At 44.0% G+C, this 10,997-nt stretch overlaps 1 protein-coding gene across 1 annotated transcript; it reads right to left on the minus strand.

Moving 5' to 3' along the window:
* Positions 1-2,287: 2,287 nt before the first annotated feature.
* Positions 2,288-3,389, minus strand: LOC110335268 (olfactory receptor 8S1-like). The gene has a single exon (XM_021217349.1). The coding sequence runs from the start codon at positions 3,304-3,306 to the stop codon at positions 2,377-2,379; it is 930 nt and encodes a 309-aa protein (XP_021073008.1). The 5' UTR covers positions 3,307-3,389; the 3' UTR covers positions 2,288-2,376.
* Between the last annotated feature and the right edge of the window lie 7,608 nt (positions 3,390-10,997).

Raw genomic sequence — 10,997 nt, forward strand, 5'->3', positions numbered from 1 at the left:
TGCTAATTGAAAAAAAATTAACAGGGAAAATATAAATTAAGCTTTTAGTGCTCTGATTGGGGTAAATGCAACAACCATACAACGGAACACATACTGTGCAATTTATTGCTCATAAGTAAAAAAAAAAATAAAACCTCATATGATCATTTCAGTGAGTTTACTTTTATTGAACACGTGGTCCTTCAATATCTCCTCTGTGAAGGTTGCTACACAGCAGGAAAACAGACAAATAATCCTTGGTCTCAACAGAAGCAGGAGAACATTTGATAAAATCTCCTCCCAGTTCTTAGCAAACTATGATTAGAACAGGACTCTCCTGATAAGGTGTTCATCCAAAAACAAAGCAAAACCATCGTCCACAGCGCTGAAACATGAGCAGCTTGCTGACCTGTCTCAGGTACAAGGAAACAATTCTCAAGGTCCTAACCACTAAATTAACCTTAAAATACGACATATAAAATTATATAAAAATCCTCACCCTTCAAGTGAAATAATTAAATGNAATTTAAAAATTCAAGAGTATCTATGAACAGGACATGAATATGGTTCAATAACAGATATAAAACGGTTCAATAACAGATATAAAAACAATGTGCAGAATACCACAACACCCTGTATCCTGGAAATCATCAAGCGGTAATTGCGCTTGACACTTTACCACAGTGACAGAAGGTAGAAGGTACGTACAGAGTAACACAGCTAACAAAAGCCCACGTGTGCTCTTCAGCAAGAGCGAGTGCAGATCAGCCCCGGGGACCCACCCGGCATGGCTGCTGAGCTGAGGTTGACCAGGAAGTGACTGACACTGGTGGGCAGACATATTTGTGTAGTTATGACTTGGGAGGGACACACGTGACAAGAACTCACTGCAAATGTATTCTCAGCTTCTCAACTCATAACTCCCACGCTTAAGTACATTTATTGGGCAATAAACAGGGTGAAGCCTCTTTTGAGTTTCATCTCAGTGTACTGTGTCTATGCCACTTCTCCCCTCCTCCCTCCTGCCCCTCTTGAATCCCCCTCCCTCTTCCCTTCCCCTTCCCCTTTCCTCCCCCTCATCCCCTTGCTCTGTGTGTTGTTTTCTTTTGCCCTGTTGTAATTTATGCTCTTTGCTGCTGAGGGACACAACATGAAAGGAAGGGGGAGGGTGACAAGTGACAGCTTGTATACAAGTCAAAACAACATCAAAGGCACTCTGAGAAAAAAGTCATTTTTAGCACAATAATTTCATCACTACACCTCTCAGAACCCTTATCATTAATGCTGCAATCACCTTTCACAGCCTAAGACATCTTTATAGAAATTCTGTCCTTTTCGTCCAGGTGAGTGGCATGGTCACTAGTCACTCTCTAGGCTGTTGGCAGTTTCATGGGAGTCACCTCGACATTGGAAGGGCTGAACTGCGTGGCAGAGCTGTTTGTCTAGCAACATGAATAATCTGGGAATCATTTCTCATCACCAGGCTCCTCACAGATAAGATTGTTTGACCACTGGGCTAAAAGTCTAAAGTGGGCATGTCACTGTAGTCTCTAGGGACGTGGCTGGGTCCAATAAGCAACTCCAGATGTCCCAGCTGCCCTCGGATGTCTACATGTGTGCCTGTTGTGGTATCAATGTCTCTTGGGTTCTTTGTGTTGAAAATGACAAAATCTTTCCCTGACTTAAAATAGTGGAAAACAGTGCTGAGCATTAAAAAGCACGATTCATTCACGGAGGGCCCTTTATCAGTATGGCAACGAAACAGGTAGTAAGTCTGCTAGGCTCAAAGCCCATCACTCACCTCTCTGAGACAGCTTTCCCTTCTTTAGAGTAGAGACAACCGAAAGATGTACTCAACGCATTTGCTGTGACGGCTTACGTGGAATGACGAATGTAAATGGCTTAACGCTGTACATGACACACGTGAGCATGGAGTGATGAAGACATGCCATTGCATCTTAGAATCTCTCCTCAAGGTCCAAATTCCTCAGCGCATCAGTGATCTAGCACTGGCTCTGGGCTAAGTTCTCTATTACCTACCAGACCAAAGGGGTGAACACCAGCCAGGGCCGAGAAAGGACGTTGAGACACCAAGATGAGTGGTCTTTCTGAAGCCACACTGAGCGAGTTTCGTTTATGGAAGAATACAGACTGAGTAGAAAATACCAGCGTCCACCAGACTGTGTATAGGGACTAAATACAGTACTTTATAAGAGCAAGTGTCAGACTATGAGTTTATCTTATCCTCTGAGTCTGACCAAACTGATAACTATCCTGAGAAAGTAACTCTCTCCCTTTAAGGAAAGAGGAAAGGGCTCACAGAGACACGGCTCCCAGGGGAACACCAGCATCAGCAGGGTTCAGCGGAGTGCTACCCAGCTGCCCACGATTCCGTTTCTATTTGAAACACTGCAAATATTTTCTGACCGTTCTTCTCACAGCGGCCTTCACCTCCTTGTTCTTCAGGCTGTAGATGAGGGGGTTCAGCATGGGCGTGATGACNCTGTACTGCAGAGAGAAGATCAGCTCTTGAGTCGACCCGGAATTTGGCATGAGGTAGCGGAGTAACCCTGAGCCGTAAAAGAAGCTCACCGCCGTGAGGTGGGAGGAACAGGTAGAAAAGGCCTTGTTTCTCCCCGAGGCTGAGCTTATCCCCAGAATGGTGAGCAGGATGCGAATGTACGACAAGAGTATCAGAAGGAAGTTCCCGAAGAAGTGGATGAAGCTGGAGCAGAGGAGGGTGGTGAAGCTCGCAGACACATCAGAGCAAGACAGGGGATAGAGAGAGGGCAGCTCACAGATGAAGTGGTGGATATTCTGGGCCTCACAGAAATCTAAATTCAAAGCGACAAGGATATTGATGAAGGCATCCAGAAAAGCCAGGCTCCACGAGCCCCACACCAGCCCCGCACACAGCTGCCTGCTCATCACTTGACCGTAGAGCAGAGGAGAGCTGATGGCCACATAGCGGTCATAGGCCATCACGGCAAGCAGGCAGGACTCCGTGCCTCCAGTGGCGAACACAAAGAAGACCTGAGCCAGGCAGCCCTCCACTGAGATGGTCTTCTTCACAGACAGGAGGTTCTCCAACAGCTTGGGCACCGTGACCGAGGAGTGGCAGAGGTCTAGGAAGGACAGTTGTCCCAGGAAGAAGTACATGGGCGTGTGGAGGTGGCGATCGACCTTGACCACCAGCAGCAGCATCAGGTTCCCCATGAGGGTCAGGACATAGATCACCAGGAAGAGCACAAAGAGCAGAGCCTGGAGCTGGGCATCAGCAGACAGCCCAAGCAGAATAAACTCGGGGACCCTGCTGCGGTTCCCCATTGCCTTTGACGTTTCTTTCAGAACACAAGAGAGAAATTGGTGATAGCCCTTCCTTTGCCTAGCAGACACGTGAGTGTCTGGCCCTCTTTCTTAGGGTTTCACACTACTTAAAAATGCGCACTTAAAAAAACCGTTAGCTTGCCTGAGTCACTGGAGCAGAGCCTCTAGCTCCAGAGATACCTTCTTGGGAGCACCGGCTACCCTTCGGAGGACCCAGGTTCAAATCCCAGCCCCTACGTGGCAGCTCACACCTATTTGCGACTCCAGTTTCAGGGAATCCAACACCCCCCACCCAGACAGACATGCAGGCAGAATGCCACTGCACATAAAATAAAAATAATTAAAAAGAAAAGATGAAAAAGAAAAAAATTAATCAAGGCCAGAATCAAAATCTTACAAGGATGTTTTCAAGTGGGACAGTTTTGAAATTGTGCTCCTCTGGAACCAAAGCGCCTTCCTTCAGGGCATGTGCACTGCATCTCAGCTTTGTGAAATTCGCAGGACTAAAGGCATCACCTTTTTTTTTAACCTGGTGCTGGAGTTCACTGTGCCAGGTGCTTCCATTGTTCAGACTCTGAGTCCCAGGGTTCAGGGGAAATGACTCTGAGAACGTAGCCACGGCTTTGCTCCACTTTTGTCACAGTTACATACAGTCGAGGTGGCTCTTTTCCAGAAAGGACCTGGCTGGGGAAAAACATTTTCAGAAGGGGACACACAAAAGCATCTAGCTTGGCAAATGGCCCAAAGTTGCTCAAAATGCATTCATTATCTCAAAATAAAAGTTGATGTGTCGATGGGCAGACGGGCATTGTGGATGAGCCTGGGGAGAACAGCCTGTGGCTTCACCATGCAGTGAGCTGGCCTGCTTAGGACCAACAGGGGATTTTACACAGCCACGCCTTGCATTAGCACAGACGTAGCAAAGACAATGGACAAACGTCTGCCAACTGGAAAGCTTTGTACCCTGTTCTGTGCTGTGGCAAACTCGGGGTTACAACCAGCAGGCACACGGATCATTAAACGTATGGCTACTTTCTGCGCCTGAGTGTTTAGAATTCTTTATAAATCGCTAAGTCTTCCGCGGGTATCCTCATCTACCATACCCCTGGTACATGCATGGCATTCTCCTACTAGCCCCCCTAAACTTGCAGACAGCATCTCAACCGTTGTGGTGTGAAAATGGGAGCTAACTACTCCAGAAGGCCATGGGGGTGGGGTGGAGGGGCATTTACTGATTTGAGTCTAGTGCTAAAAACAGCACAGATGCTGAAGGGTTACCCAGTTTTCTTCTCCTCACCTCCAACTCATATTGCATTGTCTTTACAAGAAGAGGAATTACCCTGAGGAGCAAACCCAACTTCTTACGTAACAGAAAAGACTTTCCACACCAGAGAGGAGCCTGCTAACCCAGAGCCAAACTGCAGACAAAAGGGCTAGGGGGCAGGGAAAGTGACCGATCAGGAAAAGGCTAGAATGGTGAACCCTGGGGAAAGCAGCAGAGAAAACGATGGGGGCAGGGGTGGGGGCAGGCATTACCTTGCTCCATTTGCTCCCTGTGCAGATGTGTCCCATTTTCCTAGGGTGTTTGGCATGTCTCTGAATGCAGGAGAAATTCAAAAGAAACTGTATACCCATCCGATCTCACACCATCAGATCTCACACCATCCCATCTCAGGGACTGACATTACCATTTCTGCTTAAGCTCTTTTGTGCGTAAAGATGTGCGCTCACCTCTCAATAAGCCTTTCTGGACTTTGGCAGCACGGGTGACCCCTTTGTAGATTTAACTACAAAGAAAAGGAAAGCCTTAGACTTCAAACTCCTAATAAAGAGCAAAGTTTTCGCAAACCCATTTAGCACAGTTACACAACCATCTCTCTCCAGCTGTTAATATACTATTGAGGGCACCGTCCTCACAGAGGAGGCTCAGGTCTAGCCATTTAGATTAGCCACTGTGTGAAGGTGGCCAATGGGACAGAGACACAACGACCTGGAAGCCCAGAGGACAGCTGTGTCTCCTGGATGCTAGAAAGCCCCACCTGGGGCAAAGTTGTGCTCTTTGGCTTAAAAGGGTTACCAAATGATTCCCCTGGGGATTCCCACTGAGGTTAAGTGATTCACATCGTATTTTAAATCCTCTTCCCTAATGCTGTACTTCTAGATCCACTATATATAATAATCTGTAATATATATCATAATTATTATGTCGTTGGTGATGATTTGCACTTACCAACATACCGACTTAATTTACTCAACTGATCTGCATCCAGAATTGGAAACGCTCAGTGGGGAAACCAAGAGCTCTCAGCAGAAGACTTTGACACCAATTAGACACAGCTGAAAAGGGAGTCTGGCTGGAGAGTAAGCACCCGGGAGCGTCTCCTTTCATCTCGAAAGTGTTTCTTCAAGGTTCTGTTCATAGAGCATCCTCTAGTGACGTTCACCTCTGCCTTTTAAGTCTCTGTGTGATTCCATTTTATGTTTTTTACCATTCTGTTTATCCATAGCTAAGGGTTATCATGTTACAATCTTTTATAGGTGATGACACACATGCACAGTGTGTAATGATTAATGGACACAGACTCCCAATGGATAATTTTATTTTTGAGACCAGGCCTCTTTATGTAGCCCTATCTAACCTGGGGCTCATGCCCAGGGGCTCCTGCCTCTGATTTTCAAGCACTGTTCCCCACCATGACTGACCTAGTGGATCATTTAAAAACATATATTTCATATATCACTATGTGGTTTTCTCACCTGATAGCATCTCTCTTAGGAAGTCAGTTTGGCAGTTTAATCTTACTTTCTCTGGAGTTAACTTTCCTTTTCATAGTCTCTCACTACGTTTTCAATAATTTCTAACTTGACTTCCCATAACTACATTTGATAACCATCAAATACAGACATTTTCATCTCTTCTACATCTGCCATATTTGTTTCAGGTTATTTTTCAAAAATAAGCAATTCAGGGTCCGGAGGTTTCTTTGCACCATGCCTCACCGCTCTCCTCATTTGCATATACTAAAGTCAAAATGCAGCTTCCGTGGCAATAGGATGCCCTCCCGTGGGATCTCTGAAACCTCCAGACATGCAGGAAAATGACCTGCCATGGGAAAGGGGACTTTGCAGATGGCATTAAGGTTACAGGCTGTAGGAGGGGAAATGGCAGCCACGCACAGGCTCCAACCAGGATTTCATCTGAATGCAAGGGCAAGAAATGGCTTTTATTTCTAAAGATAATGATAGGTTGTACATAAACAACGACCCAGGCCCAGATCTAACTTCAGACATGTTTACATAGAGAAGTGGATTCAACAGAGGTCGTTCATCTTTTTCTTCATCTGTGAGTGCTCATCTTCAGTCAAAAAACTCCTCAGTCCCCACAAGAAGAATGTCAATACGATTTCCTTATTTTATGAAAGAGACAACAGATACAACTCACTATGGCAAGGTAGACAGAACATGAGTATCAGAAGTCTACACTATGAAGTGTGACCTGATAAGAATTCCCTCTTCTTTACAACACCTCTTCTGGCAATGAATTAAGTTTTATATCAAACTGAGACCTTTAGAGAATGCCCTGTGTACGTGTTGTGGTGTTATAAAGACCTCCCCTGATGTGACTTGTCATCACAGATTTTGAAGGGCTTGCTGACAGGCCTGAGCATGGTAAATACGGTGAGGCAGACCTGGCCCATCCCGTTTCCCTCTCCCTGGCTAAACTGTTTCCTCATCTGGACACTGGCTTATTCGCAAGACTAAGCATCAAGGTTCAGCAATCATGACTTGGTTACAGTGTATAATCTGTGCAATCAGGATTTATCAATTCACCTTAGCATAGACTTCCTCTTTCCTCATTAAAAGCCACTCTTGCAGAGCCATGCTGCTGCTGCTGCTGTCCAATCCAGGCAGCCCACTCCCCACCCCCACTGCTTGTCCCTTTCAGGTAATAATCCTCCTTCACACTGAGAACGTGATGTCTGGATGTGGTCTGTACAGACTCTGGGGGAGCAACCCCCTTACAGATCTTGTGTGGATTGCTCATAATATTGCCTAAGGGTAGAAGTCGCTGGAAGTAGTTAATGCTGTACGTCAGTTACTTTTCTGTGGTGATACGCATCAACACCAAGAGAAAGTTATAGAAGTTTTTTTGGACTTATGGTTCCTGCAAGAGTCCACCGTGGCACGGCAGCAAGCAGAAACTGGAAGTTTACATCTCAACCATGAGCGGGAAAACTAAGATATGGTACGAGGCTTTTACCTCAAACCCTGACTCCAGTAACATACTTCCTTCATCGAGGCTGCACCACCTAGACCTCCCCAAACAGCGACACCAACTATTGACCCCTGGTTGAAATGCTCAAGACTGGGAGGGGCATTTCTTACTCAACCACATATCAGTTGTTCAGAATATACTGAGCTGTCTCACCCCCATGACACTCACTTGGTGACATCCCGACTAAACAACGAAGACTTTTATGATGGGACTGTGGCTCTTTGCAGCCNCCATTACAAGTGGCATTCAGTTCCAGACTGTGGGTCTACTGTGGTAGCATTTTTGATATACCGGTTGTTCAAAAGTCATTTGAATTCATTCGTGAGCAAGAAGACTGGAGCAGAGTTTAGATACCACCGTAAACAGATCTGACATCCAAGCAAACCCAAGGATGTTGCTCCACAGGAGACAGAGTTTACGCTGAAGAACTCTATTTTTTCATCTATTAGTTACAATCAAGGGTCAGCAGCAGTTGAAGCTANAAAGCCATGTACACGGTGTGCTAACTACATACTAAACATGAATAGTGATAGCTGCAGTCGTATGGCCTGTTGTCAATGACTGTGAGTTATATTGGCTGTGTAAGAAATAAATCTCTCATCCTTCTGGTCTGATCTGGTGCCCTGAGCAGACGTTGGACTCGAACTCTGAAGCCAGTCCCACAACACCCAGAGGAAGTTCCACTCCCAGGCACTCTAACACACCCAGGACCACAAGATCCCAGGAGCTTGGTCACACTGGAAATCAGGGTCCCAGAGGCAGCTTAACTGCCAGGAGCTCTGACACACCCAGGTTCTCAGGACCATAGGATCACAGGATCACAGAATCACAGGATCACAGGATCACAGAGACAGCTGAATGCTGAGGAGCTCAGATACAACCAGGATCACAGGAAGGACAGGCTCCAGTCAGATATAGTGAGGGCAGGTAGCACTAGAGATAATCAGATGGTGGGAGGCAAGCATAAGAACATAAACAACAGAAACCAAGGTTACTTGGCATCATCAGAACCCAATTCTCTCACCATAGCAAGTCCTGGATACACCATCACACCNGAAAAGCAAGATTCAGATCTAAAATCACTTCTCATGATGATGATAGAGGACTTTAAGGACATAAATGACTCCCTTAAAGACATATAGGAGAACACAGGTAAATAGCTAGAAGCCCTTAAAGAGGAAACACAAAAAATCCCTTAAAGAATTACAGGAAAACACAAACAGGTGAAGGAAATGAACAAAACCATCCAAGATCTAAAAGTGGAAATAGAAACAATAAAGAAATCACAAAGGGAGACAACCCTGGAGTTAGAAAACCTAGGAAAGAGATCAGGAGTCATAGATGCAAGCATCACCAACAGAATACAAGAGATAGAAGAGAGAATCTCAGATGCAAAAGATTCCATAGAAAACACTGACACAACAGTCAAAGAAAATGCAAAATGCAAAAAGCTCCTAACCCAAAACATCCAGGAAATCCAGGACACAATGAGAAGACCAAACCTAAGGATAATAAGTATAGAAGAAAGCGAAGATTCCCAACTTAAAGGGCCAGTAAATATCTTCAACAAAATTATAGAAGAAAACTTCCCTAACCTAAAGAAAGAGATGCCCGTGAACATACAAGAAGCATACAGAACTCCAAATAGACTGGACCAGAAGAGAAATTCCTCCTGTCACATAATAATCAAAACACCAAATGCACTAAACAAAGAAAAAAAATACTAAAAGCATTAAGAGAAAAAGTTCAAGTAACATATAAAGGCAGACCTATCAGAATTACATCAGACTTTTCACCGGAAACTATGAAAGCTAGAAGATCCTGGGTAGAAGTCATACAGACCCTAAGAGAACAGAATGCCAGTCCAGGCTACTATACCCAGCAGAACTCTCAATTACCATAGACAGAGAAACAAAGATATTCCATAACAAAACCAAATCTACACAATATCTTTCCATAAATCCAGCCTTACAAAGGATAATAGATGGAAAACACCAACACAAGGGAGGAAACTACACCCTAGAAAAATCAAGAATGGAATCTTTCAACAAACCCAAAAGAAGATAGCCACACAGACATAATTCCACCTCTAACAACAAAAATAACAGGAAGTAACAATCACTTTTCCTTAATATCTCTTAACGTCAATGGACTCAATTCCCCAAAAAAGACAGACTAACAGACTGGATATGTAAACAGGACCCAGCATTTTGCTGCATACAGGAAACACACCTTAGTGACAAAGACAGACACTACCTCAGAGTAGAAGGTTGGAAAAACAATTTTCCAAGCAAATGGTCCCAAGAAACAAGCTGGGGTAGCCATTCTAATATCTAATGAAATCAACTTTTGAACAACAGTCATCAAAAAGAAAGGAAGGAAGGAAGAGAGAGAGAAAGAACACTTCAAACTGGTTAAAGGAAAAAAATCTACCAAGATGAACTCTCAATTCTGAACATCTATGCAAGGGCACCCACATTCATAAAAGAAACTTTACTAAAAAGCTCAAAGCATACATCGCACCCCACACAATAATAATGGGAGACTTCAACACCCCACTCTCAGCAATGGACAGGTCATGGAAATAGAATCTAAACAGAGACACAGTGAAACTAACAGAAGTTATGAACCAAATGGATCTGACAGATATTTATAGAACATTTCATCCTAGAGCAAAAAAAAAAGAAAAAAAACCTTCTTCTTCTCAGCACCTCACGGTACCTTCTCCAAAACTGACCATATAAGTGGTCACAAAACAGGCCTCAACAGATACAAGAAGGCTGAAATGATCCCACGCACCACAGCAGATCACCACGGACTAAGGCTGGTCTTAAATACCAACAAAAACAACAGAAACCACACATACACATGGAAGCTGAACAATGCTCTACTCAACGATAACTTGGTCAAGGAAGAAATTAAAGGTTTTTTAGAATTTAATGAAAATGAAGACACATCATACCAAAACTTATGAGGCATCGTGAAAGCAGTGATGAGAGGGAAACTCATAGCTCTGAGTGCTTCCAAAAAGAAAGTGGAGAGAGCACACACTAGCAGCTTGACAGCACACCTGAAAGCTCTAAAACGAAAAGAAGTAAATACACCCAAAAGAAGTAGACAGCAGGAAATAATCAAACTCAGGACTGAAATCAACCAAGTGGAAACAAAAAGAACCATACAAAGAATCAACCAAACCAGGAGCTGGCTCTTTGAGAAAATCAACAAAATAGATAAACCCTTAGCCAGACTAACCAGAGGGCACAGAGACAATATCCAAATTAACAAAATCAGAGATGAAAAGGGAGACATAACAACAAAATATATCTTAAAATAATTATTCTGTTTGTTGAATACTAACAGTTGACAATATTAAAATCATGTTTTATAAACATCATGGAAATATTATTGATAATTT

The sequence above is a fragment of the Mus pahari genome, chromosome 17 (genome assembly GCF_900095145.1).
Source record: "Mus pahari chromosome 17, PAHARI_EIJ_v1.1, whole genome shotgun sequence".
In the NCBI taxonomy this organism is placed as follows: Eukaryota; Metazoa; Chordata; class Mammalia; order Rodentia; family Muridae; genus Mus; species Mus pahari.